Source organism: Haliotis cracherodii, unplaced genomic scaffold (assembly GCF_022045235.1).
Source record: "Haliotis cracherodii isolate W230 unplaced genomic scaffold, xgHalCrac1.p SCAF_13, whole genome shotgun sequence".
NCBI lineage: Eukaryota > Metazoa > Mollusca > Gastropoda > Lepetellida > Haliotidae > Haliotis > Haliotis cracherodii.
This window is the reverse complement of record NW_027266268.1, coordinates 41,731,147-41,746,537: the sequence shown is the minus strand read 5'-3', so window position 1 is coordinate 41,746,537 and position 15,391 is coordinate 41,731,147. Positions and strand designations below refer to the sequence as shown.

Below are 15,391 nucleotides of genomic sequence, written 5' to 3'. Positions count from 1 at the left end.
GTCCACGGTTCTTTCTTATTAACTTACATAGACATACAATATATCCGGACAAATTTATTATATCTGTTGACCTTTTGGGTGATACAGTTCCACAGAGTTTTACTATATTTGGCCACATTGGCCAACATTGTTTTGGAATTTACAGAATTCTTTTTTGGCGAAGAGCTTCGCATCTGAAAAGATAGTGACACTCATCTCCTACTGAAAGTGAATCACAGAGTTGACAGTGTCTTTCTTCTACATATAAATTTCAAACTTTGGGTTTTGCTGATGGTGTTTCTAGTATATACCCTTTGGACTCCGAGGGTCAAGTCCTGACAAAGCCTTGTCCATTTATCACTAAGGGTCGAATCACTGTCTTGAACTCTTGAACGATACATCTCTGGTCAGCCTGCAGTCTCCCGCACCTCATCCACAACATCATGCTTCAGTGTTCAACTGGCCATTGTCTAACTTCAATGACAGACAGCTGACTAGACTAACATCGATCTAGTCTCTGAAATGAACATATTTTACAGAAGAAAACAGTTGTTAAATTATAGTTATAACATATAATAAAAAGAAGCCCAGAAACTTTCTTCATTTTCAGATGATACTGCGGTAATCTAGACTTGCCAAACATCGATTATATGATTTGCATGAGCTGTTTTTGATATATTTGTTTCAGGGTCTGTATGACAGACCGACAGCTGACCCGCACATGCTGTTGGCCATGGTAGTGATAGCCCAGCTGCTGTTATTGCGCGGCTCCAGGCGACGTGCCTTATTTGTTATGAGTTTGAGAAAATTATACCGGGGTATGGGAACATTGGGATGAGTAAACGTTGGAAAGATGTAACCAAACTTTGAAAAGAAACTTTATCTTTGTCTCACATGTGTATACTGATATGTGTACATACAAAATACATAAATAATTATTAAAATATTCTTTGAAACATCCCTTACTAAATAATTACAATAAACGTGTTGATGTTATTCGGCAACACTCATAACAGGGTAACCAATGAGGTCACAATGGTCTGCAAAGAATTGTGATGCAATTTCATTGCAGCGATATCTACAATGCAGATATCGCTTGATCTCACCCAAACGATATCTCATGTGGGGGCCAGTTTGGGATGATAAATATACATCATCTACCTCTCAAAGTCAGCTGAAGTTACCAAGAAGAGAATCTCCATAAATATGGATTATATGGATGATGGTGATGTTGTCAAATGAGTCCCAGCTGTTTAATCATGTGGTAGGTCTGTCGTGAGGTCAGCAGTCAAGATGGCCGCTCTACAGGAGTCCAGGAAGAACCTCATCTGCCTCCCTAGGTTGGGTGAATTCCACAGAGGGAAAGTCTTGGGAAAGGAGATGGGAGATTTCATACTCAACAGAGAAAAAGCCGCTCATAAGAAATTAAATTTAAATTCAAATGTTTATTGTAATAAAGGTCATTGGACCGAATACACGAAGTGAGTACAATACATGCCCAGGATGATTGTACAAATATCTTCACTTGTTTCATGTCAGTACGTGTCTGCCCCTGAAGGCAACATAGAAATGCTACATAGCAGATTATAACTCTCGACTATTTGTGGCTGTCGTAAGGGGAATGAATTGTCAGACTGAAGGTCAAATTACATATTTATTTGGTCTGTGTTGCTTTCGAATGTCTTTCAAGGATAGACCTGTAAAGGGGAAATGATACAGATCTTCGATACTGTTTTAGATTACAATATGCACATATATGCACGAACTCGAGCACAATCGGTAACAAATGTACTAAGGGTCGAATCGATTAATTATTTCTCTGCTTCTTGGTTTATCTTAAAATGTGTATAACATTCATATCTAGCACTAGATAATATTATGTTAGTCCATTCTTGGCTGTACATATCTTTCATTGTGGCTTGCGGTAGGTTAGGAAACCGACTAGACATCCAACATACAGGTGAACACAAGCCTAGCCAACACCTGAACTATAGAAGTCGAACATTATTTGCCCAGTTCTGTCCACCTACTGGTCCACGTGCTGAACACTGACCTGCTCTGGCTGCCAAAATTCTACACATGATGATGAACCAGAAGGCTTCAGTGACAAAGACAGTGACTACATGCACCTTACTGTATTGGAGAAAAATATTGTATTTCTTAATGAGTTACAGACAATATTGAAGCAATTGCAGATATGTTCTTCACATTGACACTGAAAAGTAAGTCAGTAGGATCAGGCATTACAGTATCTAACATCTGAGATAATTATCTTCTATATGACAATGACATGTTAAAATGGACTTCCTGCATTAATGTCTCATAATTCCGAAATGAAGTCGACATTTTGTCCTGTTCATGTATTGGCAGCCATTTTGTCCACCATATTTTGGATAAATCAAATTTCTCCAGATCATATATGGAAGATCCTTAGACAAGTTACTGCATGTTGTCATAGTTAATGTAAGAATAGGTTTGGATTGGGATTACATTCACTAAATTTTCAGAAATTTATTATACATAAATTAATTCCGGATTGTTTTATAAGCTCATTAAGCAACTAGGCAAAAGTTGATACGAACGGCGTTCAATAAGTTTTGCAACTTGGGTAATTGTGTTGACACAAACAATGTCAACATGTGGCAGGTGTGGAACTAGTCATAACATCAGGTTAACACGTGTCATAACAAGTTCCAGACACAACAATAAGTTAGATGTGATGGCTTCATTCACCTAAGGGTAGTCACAATCATGGATTCTCTCAAACATGAACAACGTGCTGTAATAAAGTTCCTTACCAGGGAGAGATGCAAAGCAAAAGAAATCCCTGATCACACGTGTAAAGTGATGGGTAAGGATGCTCCTGACTATTCCACAGTTTGCCGTTGGTCTCTACAGTTTAAAAGGGGTAGGGAGTCCATAGAAGATGACCCAAGGGCAGGCAGGCCTTCAGATGCCACCCAACCGGAAACTTTCTGGGGAATTCCGAATATCAGTTAGAACTGTTGTAACCATTATTCATGAGCATCTTGGTATGTCCAAGGTATCTTGCATGATGGATACCTAGAAACCTCAGAGCTCAAAATCGCTATCAGAGAACTGAATGTTGTCGAGACCTCCTGGATCTCTATACTGCTGATGAAGCCAGATTTCTTTCTTGTCTAGTGACAGGTGATAAAACATGGATCCACCACTGGGACCCGGAAACTAAATTTGAATCCATGCAATGGAAGCACCCAAATTCTAGGCCTCCGAGGACGTTTCGCACTCAGCCATTGGCTGGCAAAGCAATGGCCACCATATTTTGGGATGCAAGAGGCATATTACTGATTGATTACATGCCACCAAAAACTACAATCAATGGACAGTATTATGCTAATTTAATGAATGAATTGCGAAAATCTAATCGCCAAAACGCCGTGTGATGTTAACACGTGGTATTCTACTTTTGCATGAAAACGCTTCGGTTCACAAGTCGAGAAATGCACAGGCCGCCATATGTGAATGTGGACTCGAGCAGTTAAATCACCCACCCTACAGCCCAGACTTAGCCCCCAGTGACTATTTCCTGTTCCGTCAAATGATATCTGCCCTACGTGGAAGACGCTTCCAGGATGACGATGACATAAAGGCTGCCACAGAGGCGTGGTTAGAGGGCCAATCTGCGGATTTCTATAAAAGTGGTATTTAAAGATTGAAGGACAAATGGAATAGGTGTAATGAGGCGAATGGAGATTATATTGAAAACTCAAAGTGCAAAAGATATTCTGCGACTTGGTCTTATATTGAAGTTGCAAAACTTATGGAACGCCCCTCATCTATCATACGATAAGAGTGACACATAGAGACGTAACATTGTTTTCAGATTTTGTAATACAGTAAACTACGGTTATAACGAACCACTAATTTTAGTTCGTTATAACCGTAGTACGTTATAAGCATATATACAGCATAACTACAGCAAATAGTCGGGGGAAAAAAGTAAGTTCGTTATATCCGGCAGTTCGTTATAAGCGTGTTCGTTATAAACGTAGTTTATTGTAATTTGAAAATGAAAAATAAAGATATTTTTACGACACATTTTGGCTTATAACTCGATTTAAACAATTTTGCTTATTGTTTATTTATTCTAGTTTAGGTTTCCTATATCAGCATTCCAATATTCGAACTGACTTGTTATAGCTGTATATTTGATGTACTCAGTCACCACAACCATCATTTTTCTTATGTGCGGAAATATGTGGTTGTGCTTTGTGCTACTATGGGAGGGGGTCGCTGCTTAAATAACCCTCCTCTCAAGGATTGGCCTCTACTCTATAAACGTTATTAAAGAAGCAGAATTTTCACAGTTTATGTAAGTTCTCGCCTGGCCTCAACCTTACTGTTATGGCATTCATTATTACAACATTCGTCGGTGAAGCATCTCTGAGTAAACATTATATTCCATTTAGATGTAGAGGCATTTTGTAACAAATCACGAGAAAATACTGCTGTTTATAAAATCAGTAGCACAGTTCAGGTCTTGTTTACAACCGTCAGAATGCAGTCTGTTACAGTACACCTTCTCACACCGCCACTCGTCCCGTATATAACCTTCATGATGACTGTTTGTATAGATTAGGGGCTAGCGGGTAGCCTAGTGGGTAAAGCGTTCACTCATCACGCCGAAGTCCCGGGTTCGATTCCCGACATGGGTATAATGTGTGAAAGTCCATTTCTGGTGTTCCCTGCCGTGATATTGGTACAATAATGCTTGTACAGATTGCACAGATTATGCTGGAAATGATAATTTTTTATGTACAGAGGAAGGCGGTGTGATTCTGCTCGGCCGTGAAATTGAAATGATTTATAGCAAGAGAAAAGGTTTCTACATAACAGTGAGTGAGTGAGTGAGTTGGGTTTAACGCCGCTTTTAACAGTTTTCCATTTATATCACGGCGTGTCAGCTTAATGTGGGAGGAAAGCCCGGAGTGATGCAGGTCTCAGACGTTTACCACTTCGGTGAAACCCATAAGCACGGGTATGGTGCTGACAAACCTAGAAACATAAACGGGGCGAACCGGGATTCAAACCCACAATCATAGGTTTCTGACGTGCCCAAGGGACGCAACTCTGCACAGCGAATCGCGGCGTCTTAGACGACTGGGCCACCCGTGCCCCCTCTAGATAACAGACAATAATCTGTCAAGCTTGCAACATTGTGACAAAGATATATTTTCATCAATGTAACTATTAATCACCACAACGACCATTCATAATATGAATATGTAATAGGCCGACCAAACTTATCCAGTATGACGTCTTTGATAGGCGTTTAGAACTTGGAAGAACACGAATACTTTTATGGATATCAACTTTTCTTTTCTTTGTAACAACGTTTCAGAGCGACTCCTTGTCACTTCATCAGGTTATTCAGTAGTTGCCAAAACCTTTTTGTTCATTTGAAGAGAGGCCTTCAAATTTGTCGAACTGATTTTGTTCATGTAACCGTTATTTTCTCCTGATTGACATATAATGCATCGCATTTTAGAGAATGTTCTTAATCTTGGTGGAAAGGGACATTTGATTCCTCCATGGTTTGTGCTGCCAAAATTGTAGACTTAACATCCGGATACTGAATACTGAAGCATTTGCATCAACATGTTTGTGAGAGTGCCAACTTATTTTACCGCTGTAATTTTTGTAAGTCAGCATTTATACTATTCCTATGAATTCCAATTATTGGAAATGCTAAGTGTTTGTGGTAAATTTAGCTTACAAAATAAGCACAACATATCATGCATTAATACTAGTACCTCTCATCACTTGGTTGTTGTCACTCCGCGTAAGATCTACATCGAAACGTCGCTATATCAATGAACGAAAAGTGTTTATCCATAAAGTTGTACCTTTTCTTATTTGCCGGAGGCGAGTGGTTTAAAACCTAACGCGGAATTCATAAAACCCCATGTACCTCGAGTGATCCTGTTACAAAGAATTTATCTTTCCGACATGTTTTAATATGACATTGTAAAAGAATTTTGATTGAAAATTGATTGAAAACAGCTGTTCAGTTCAGCTGAGGTTAACGTGTGCCACATCACACGACTTTCATTGACTCTGAAAACGCGTGCGGCCATTTACTTCGAAGCAAGCAATTTATTCTGCCGCTGAGAAGTTTATTTCCCTCCAAGGCGGGATACACACCTTGATGTGTTCATACCTTGATGTGTTCATACCTTGATGCGTTCATACTTTGACGTGTTCATACCTTGATGTGTTCATACTTTGATGTGTTCATACCTTGATGTGTGCATACTTTTATGTGTTCATACCTTGATGTGTACATACTTTTATGTGTTCATTCCTTGATGTGTTCATACTTTGATGTGTTCATACCTTGATGTATTCATAATTTGATGAAAACCCCAAACAAACGCACAATGCTATTCCTCGTGTTCACTGAGCACCCGTGGACACTACCACCCACTCTCTACCACTGACAAAAGAATCCGTGCTCATCTAGTTTGACCGACAACCTGCCGTTGTTATTGTGTATGTGAAGATGTAACTCACGGTGACTACAGTCAGGACGGCAGTACGGTGTGCACGGCGTACAGCCCCAGCCGGAAACATACATGTCACCTTTGAGACATTCAGACTGAATTCCATCGATGGGTGTTCGGAACGTTTCAACCAATTAAGCAAATCATTAATTATGGAAAGGTGATATACACAACCTTATATATACTACCCAAAGTTTGCTGAGGATCAAGTTTTGGTGATATAAAAAATCCCGGTACTCTATAACTGGGAATCCTCTATAGGACCTTCATTTGATGACCGTAGTCAGAGATGCAGTGATGGGCACGACATGCACGAGATGCACGACATGCACGAGGTTCTTGAAAACCTGTGTCTGGGAGCATCCTGGCCGGATCGTTGCACATCAGTACCAGACTAATTATTGGTCCCGTGGTGTTGGTTAGCATTTATGTGTGTGGCATTGACTGCCTTTCTGTATAATACTAGGTTTTGAAACCTCCTAGACTCTAGACTCTAGAGAATACATGTGAATCTAAAAATGGTTCTAACACAAGTCAAAAATGATTTTGCATTGCCTCAGCTCTAGGCATTGTTCTAGGACCCTTTGGGATTGTAGTTATTATTTTGTAAATATATGTTTTTTAAAAAGATACATGTGACTTTATTCCTGGGACTATATGTTGGTCTACCACACTAATAACGTCACATAGCAGCGACGCCTGGAATGAGGCGTGGTGGATTCGATTCTGATTTCACTGGTTTGTTTGTTTGTTGTTTAACGCCGCACTCACCAATATTCGAGCTATATGACGGCGGTCTGTAAATAATCGAGTCTGGACCAGACAATCCAGTGATTGACATCAAGTACATCGATCCACGCCATTAGGATACGATGACATGCATCAACCAAGTCAGCAAGCATGACCACCCGATCCCGTTAGTCGCCCCTTAAGCGTCAGACTCGATTATTCACAGACAGTCGTCATATAGCTGGAATATTGCTGAGAGCGGCGTTAAACAACAAACAAACAAACAAATTAAAAGAGTTCCAGCGACTAACTAGGTTCCTAATTTATTCATCTGAAACAGTTCCTCGAGCAAAATAAACAACAGATGTATGTGAAGTAAAGAGTACAGTCGGTAGTTACTGATCCACTCCCCCACGCCTTACCCTGATTCAGGAAGTTACACAAGCAAGCTACAATCTTATTTTTAATCATACATTTGGAAGCCGTGCCCTGATCATGTATTGTAGATGATTTAGTTACAATGTCGGATCATGATAACTCACATCCATTAAGTAAAATGTGTAACTTGAGGGTTCAATATCATTTGTTATTACTTGCCGGGAACGTTTGAAACATAATCCAGAGAGCATACCGAAATAATGAGAAAATTGTTCAACGAATTACATGATAGCATCACAATAACTACATTTGCCCTACAACAGAACAAATAACCCACGACAGATCAGCAATGCGGCAATCAGCAGTCTCCCAGCGGCGGCCTGTAACTACTAGAGTCTGGGCCAACCTCACAGGAATCCTTCAGGAAATATTTGCAACATTAGGTTTACATTTCATGATGGAGGGTAAAGAAGGATATGCTTACATAAATAACAGTTTCACTACAACAGAACATGATTATTTCACAATAATAGCATTAGCATGGCTATGAATGAAAATGTACGAAAGCTTATTGACACCACATGCCGACAGCACACCAGATACTATCATGATTCCTTCACACATGTTGAAAAATGGCGAATAATGGCGGACAAGGCGGCCATGTTTAACATTGGATCGGAATTCTGTGAGCACAGACACCATAATGAGTGAGTGAGTTTAGTTTAACGCCGCTTTTAACAGTATTCCAGTTATATCGCGGCGTGTCAGCTTAATGTGGGAGGAAAGCCCGAAGTGATGCAGGTCTCAGACGTTTACCACTTCGATGAAACCCACGAGCACGGGTTCGGTGCTGACAAACCTAGAAACATAATCGGGGCGCACCGGAATTCGACACAGACACCATAACTGGGATGACACATTCAAAGTTAGGCATCACAGGCCTTGTGGTTTCATAATGGAATATGTAAAGGTTCATGATGGTCGGACAGACGGACGGACACAATCCGGCGTGAACTCTCAGGTCAGCTAAAACGAATTGATTACCTTCAGGTTTGACGGCAGCATGAAACTAAAAAGAGTGTAAACGCAATGTAAAAGTAACGTAGAAAATATTATGTGTATTGTAGCTAGCGTTTTGTTTGACTTATTTACAACAGTGAATGGGTTGTAGCTAGCGTTGTGTTTGACTTATTTACAACATTAAATATGTTGCAGCTAGCGTTGTGTTTGACTTATTTACAACATTAAATGTGTTGTAGCTAGCGTTGTGTTTGACTTATTTACAACGTTAAATGTCTTGAAAGCTAGCGTTGTGTTTGACTTATTTACAACAGTGAATGTGTTGTAGCTAGCGTTGTGTTTGACTTATGTACAACATTAAATGTGTTGTAACTAGCGTTGTGTTTGACTTATTTACAACAGTGAATGTGTTGTAGCTAGCGTTGTGTTTGACTTATTTACAACAGTGAATGTGTTGTAGCTAGCGTTGTGTTTGACTTATTTACAACAGTGAATGTGTTGTAGCTAGCGTTGTGTTTGACTTATTTACACCAGTTATTGTGTTGTAGCTAGCGTTGTGTTTGACTTATTTACAACAGTGAATGTACTCATGGGGTTCAGATTCAAGAGCCACGCAAAATATTTCTTCCGACTCGCTTGAAATATGCATGTGTATCCTAACTGAAACTTGAATAATATTCTATTCTCATTCATATCTCCAAACATCCTGTTTCCCATCAATGTATAAAGCCACAGCTTCCCTGTCCAAACTTAACTGTCTTTGTGTGATTTTCATATTCAAGCAAACACATAATAATGTGTAAAAGAAAACTGGGACAATATTATTATTGTAACGCGAAGGTCTTGCATCCTGCAGAGACGAACGACGGACGAGATCTTTGACATCACATCAATGAATGGCTACCGGAAATGATTTCTGCGCGTGTGTAAGGTAACACAGTGGTAGGCAACACGATAGTCAATGAGGCATGACGTCACGCTGAGTCGATGAGGCAGAAAATGTGAAGAAGAGTCGTCGATGCGCAGATTACCAACAGATTACCTGCGTCGTGTGCCATGCGTTGCTCTGCGTCATGTGTTGCGTTGTGTCATGCGTTGCGTTGCGTTGCGTTGCTCTGTGTCGCTCTGCGTCATGCGTTGCGTTGCGTTATGCGTTGCTCTGCGCCATGCGTTGCGTTGTGTCATGCGTTGCGTTGCGTTATGCGTTGCTCTGTGTCATGCGTTGCGTTGCGTTATGCGTTGCTCTGTCATGCGTTGCTCTGTCGATGAGGCAGAAAAAGTGAAGAAGAATCGTCGATGCGCAGATTACCAACATTACAACGTACATGTATGTTATCTCGTGTATTATCATGCCGCGTCCAACGTTGCCTTGTGTCATGCGTTGCTTTGCGTCATGCGTTGCTCTGCGTCATGCGCTGCATTGTGTCATGCGTTGCGTTGTGTCATGCGTTGCGTTGCGTTATGCGTTGCTTTGCATGTTGCGTTGCTCTACGCCATGCGTTGCTCTGCGTCATGCGTTGCTCTGCATCATGAGTTGCTCTGCGTCATGCGTTGCGTTGAGTCATTCGTTGCGTTGCGTTATGCGTTGCTTTGCATGTTGCGTTGCTCTGCGCCATGCGTTGCGTTGTGTCATTAGTTGCGTTCTATTATCGCCAGGGGGCACGGGTGGCCCAGTCGTCTAAGGCGCCGCGATTCGCTGTGCAGAGTTGCGTCCCTTGGGCACGCCAGAAACCTATGATTGTGGGTTTGAATCCCGGTTCGCCCCGATTATGTTTCTAGGTTTGTCAGCACCATACCCGTGCTTATGGGTTTCACCGAAGTGGTAAACGTCTGAGACCTGCATCACTCCGGGCTTTCCTCCCACATTAAGCTGACACGCTGTGATATAACTGGAATACTGTTAAAAGCGGCGTTAAACCCAACTCACTCACTCTATTATCGCCAAATGTTGAAGACAACGCGGTTCGCCGCGTATGGTATGGGATTGAGGACTTTCTTCTCTCTGACACAAATCACTGACCTCGTTTTGTTCGGGTTCAGTAGTTGTCATTCAGATGAGATTTCTCATGACCAGGGAAAGGGTGCTGTCGCTTTAGTCCCGTTCCCCTTCGGTGAAGCATCGGGGAGGTTACGTAACGTGTATAGAAGTTCGCATGCACTGAAATGCTTTTTCGCACTATCGTTTTATTGACACATTTTGTTTTTATGACATTAACTTTACTGACAAATTTTACCAGAGTATTTTGTCTCCAATATTTCTCAACTGAAGGGTTGAAGTGTTATTATTACATATTTATTCGTACCTTTATATAGTTATTGTTTTATTTCCATAATTGCATTGTGATATCCGTGTTATTTACATAGTTACATAGCGATATCTGTGTTATTTACATAGTGACAAAGTAAAATCATTGTTATGTACCAAGTTACAAAGTGGCATACGTGTTATTTACATAGTTGCATAGTTTGTGTTTGGGGTGGATATGAATAAGCCTTTAAGCTACTTACCAGGTACCCGGTATAACGAAGTTACCTTTTCCACCCTCTACACTTCAGAAAAGTCTGCATGAAGTAGATCTACTCACCCAGTTTTGTCCTCCGTGACATGGTGTACAGTGGTGCTGGACTCACACACGGAACACTGTTTGTTTCAGTTTCCTCATACACATGACCGCGTCAGCGGATATACCCTGTGCATCTTGACACAGTGTGTGTTTCATGCATCCACTATGCAGCTGCCCACGCATCCCGACAGCATGCAAACCGGTTCATGGTGACACACCCACGAACACTCATACGTCTCGACAGTGGTAGGGCCAAGGGCTAATACATATAATGTTCTCCCATGTTAAGCCAGCTTATCCACCCGTGGCCTACACTCTTTGGTGGTTGGACAGAGAGCGTAGTAATGTATTGATTGCATACGTCTATGTACTGAGTCTGTTTCCAACATCCCACAGTCGTGGACGCAGCCATTGACACATGGAAGGATCAAGGCCAAATGATTCTAATCGTTTGGGAGATATGTTGCCTCTCCTTCAGGAACCATTGGGTCTACATAAAGTAAGAACAAGACTGTACTTTGTGTCATGGAAGGAATACACGACTCCAGCAACTTTTGCTAATGGGTGGGTCTACAAACAGTAAGAGCCCACTGTATCGACTAGAGAGAACAGTTCTTGATATTTATTTTTTTGCAGTGTATTTGATACTGGCATTGTACTACCACTCAAACATTTCATGGAGGTGCGTGAAGTTTATTTCCGAGAACGGTATTGGAAATTTCAAACTATTCATAAATTCAAAAGTTCAAATTTGTTATTAAAACATCTGCAATAGTATGTCTAGTGTGCATTCGAAAACCAATACGACGCTGATCGAAAGTCCATGTACTATGTTTACCATTGTATCAGTGGCATTGTAGTTCTTGTATATGGGCCAATGACCTTCACACAAATACACTATTCTGACAAGATTCGAGTGTCCGCTCGGTGTGCGCCAAGGGTGTGTATTAAGTCCTCTATTATTTATTAATCTCAATGAACTGAGCTTGAAACCAGTGGGGTAACAGCAGGACGCCTCATCCTGAAACTTGAAAGTCCTGGTTATTGTAACCAGGGCCTTCTCTCTAATAATGCTATATATCCTCACTCAAGAAACCAACTCAATTATCACATTATTCTGACACACTTCAGGGAATCAGCTGTTCCCGACTGGGACGACCAACTCCGTCCAGTGTGTACTATTGTGGCGGAAGCAACGTGTTCTTTGTACGGGTTTCAGATGATGTCGGTGCTTGCATCACAATAACATTGGGGGACACGGGTGGCCCAGTCGTCTAAGACGCCGCGAGAAACTTATGATTGGGGGTTCGAATCCCGGTTCGCCCCGATTATGTTTCTAGGTTTGTCAGCACCATACCCGTGCTCGTGAAGTGGTAAACGTCTGAGACCTGTATCACTTTGGGCTTCAGGCGGTGAGAGAGAGAGAGAGAGAGAGAGAGAGTTTAATTGCAGTTAGAAATATCCCATCATGGACTATGTAAACACATGGCAAGCAAGGTGTCTTTATGTCTAATTAATACCTTTGCAGTTCGACGTGCTTAGAGTTTTGTGGACGTCAGTCAGTGAAGATTTGAACACCTGGATGTTTCCATAGTTTTCAGCAGTTTAAACGTTCAGATATTTTCATGTTGACACGATTCACATGCCCGTGCATAAGTCTACCCAAGTGATTGATAATTTTCGTAAAACAAGCACCTGTTTATTTTGAGCACGAAATCCGCCCAGAACGTCACTTGACCTGTCCTTGTGTTTGGGGATTTTCAAAGTTTCTTCATAAATCATTCGACCCCTTATTCCGGGGTTGCCGTCAGTTCTGTTCTCAACTGTGATATATAATTAACACGTTATATAGTGAGATTAGGCGAATGGACTATTTCCTTGGTCTCCGGTATGTTAAACATTGGCGTGAGCGAGTTGGGTTAACAGTATAATATTTTACCCTTGAAGTTTGTCAACTGATTCCTTTTCTTAGACCTCGCTAGACCCGGCCCCGCGCAGATCCGTGTTTGAATTGGTCTTCATCAACATATACTTGTCGTAAGAGGCGACCAATGGGTCCAGGCTCGTTGAATTGGTTGATGCATGTCATCGTAACCCAGTTGCGTAGATAGATGCTCATGATGCCAATAAGTTGGATTGTCTGGTCCAGACTATTTTTTAGACCGCCTTCATATACCTGAAATATTGCTGAGATCGGCGTTCAACAAAAAGATCAACAAAAAGAAGGAAAATTTAGAGGCATATAGCTGAGATGTTCCCGAGTGCGGTGTAAAACAACAAACACTAAATCCGGTATACAAGATGTGGTCAACTGCAGACAGGATCCTCTCATGTTTGGATCATTCATGATTGTGGAATGTTAAATATAAAGTGTCAACGCCAAAGAAAAGGCAGTCTCGATTATCTGCTTAAGCAGATATAATTAGGCGTAAAACGCAAATAGCGGTGAAAAGTATATGCATTGATCACTGAAAATCAGCGATGACTCCAGGTGTTCTCGAATCGAATAGTGTAAACATGTCCTGTCCCAACGGTAGCGACCGTCACACACACAATGTGCACAAAAGGGTAAACCAAGATGAAAAGGTATATAATGTGACAGCTGCCCCATACCTGTACACCTCTGGAAAACCAGCAGATCTACACTTGGGCGAGAAAGGAATGTCTTCTTATCAGTGTCATACTGAGAGACAACACACACACACACACCCTACCAACTCACTCACCCAGCCACTTTCAGACAGGGTTGGGATTGTTCGTGAAGGAAGACCAAGTTTCTGGTAAGGAATGCTGTCTAAGGTCAACACGAGTGTGTTCTCAATGCAGAGCCGAGTCGCCGCACAGTGTCAACACGCAGCACACAAGATAGTGAACAGATTGAGGACACCCTCCACTGATTGCTGCAGCCCTTTCAGTGAATGTTTACACAATCACATTTGTAAACTCACAATTATATAATGACGTCCTCCACAGGGGAATGTCGTGATATTTAAGGTCTGTGAACAGGACTGGGGGTATATAGTGAGTAATATTACATCCATATGACGGAGATTTGCAGGAAATATTATAACTTGTAGCAGGATCCCGAGGATTACACGAGGTTTAATGTCTCCCGCGTTAGGTTATCAAACGTAACGAGGGACACATAAAAAAGCCATGTACCCCGAGTAATCCTACGACAGCGAATTTCTCTCACCGACGTTTTCGTATGACATTGTAAAATAATTCAAACAAATTCAGCTTGGAGGTCAGCTTGTGCAATGTCACGTGACTTTCATTCATGCTTCGAATATGGGTATAAGGGATTTATTCTGGCTCAGTAATCTACGCGCAGCCTGTATTGTTCATGGCGGGGTATACAGGATTATTCTTCCGCTGAGAAAAGTATTTTCCTCCAAGGCAGGATACATATTATTTTATCAAGATCATGTAGACCAATCAGATCTCATCATTCTGACATGGAACTCGTGAAGATCCGGGGGTAGAATAGGTCTTATGCAACCCATGCTTTCCATAAAAGGTGTCAATGCTTGTCGTAAGAGGCGACAAACGGAATTGAGTGGTCAGACTCACTCACTTGGATGATGCATGTCATCGTATCCCAATTGCGTGGAACGATGCTCATGGTGTGAATCACTGGATTGTCTGGTCCAGACTCGATTATTTACAGACCGCCGGAATGGTATCTTAGTGAGCTAGCACTATAAATCATACATCACTACATCCAAGCAACACAGTTATTTACAACACAATTGAAGACAAACACTTGGATTTATTAAATCGTTTAGACTACAGAATATTTCTTTAGTTTTAAAAAAGAGTTCAATGACACTTATATCATGGCAAGTAAGCTTAATGTGGGAGGAAAACCCGAAGTGATGCGGGTCTCCGACATTTACCACTTTGGCGAAACCCACGAGCACGATGTTGACATCCGGTGCTGACAAACCTAGAAACATACTCGGGGCGAACCAGATTTGAACTCATGATCAAAGATTTCTGGCGTGCCCAAGGAACGCAACTCTACGCGCTGTGCGAGCGCCATAGGTCTCCTCATTTTTCGGCGATCTAGGGGCACTTACGATCTGATTACGATCCGATAGCGCTCCTTTTAAGATCTTTGCGATCCGATAGCGACTTGAAGACCCTTGATCGTAACCAAACAACCCAAAATGT

The 15,391-nt window shown here is 41.5% G+C and overlaps 1 protein-coding gene across 1 annotated transcript in view; it reads right to left on the bottom strand.

Moving 5' to 3' along the window:
- The window catches only part of LOC139459353 (galactoside alpha-(1,2)-fucosyltransferase 2-like), a 28,749-nt gene extending 17,375 nt beyond the window's left edge, over positions 1-11,374 (bottom strand). Inside the window, exon 1 of the mRNA XM_071240817.1 lies at positions 11,237-11,374. Within this exon, the coding sequence (XP_071096918.1) occupies positions 11,237-11,258 (22 nt within the window). The 5' untranslated portion in view covers positions 11,259-11,374. The remainder of the gene's footprint in view (positions 1-11,236) is intronic.
- Positions 11,375-15,391: the final 4,017 nt, after the last annotated feature.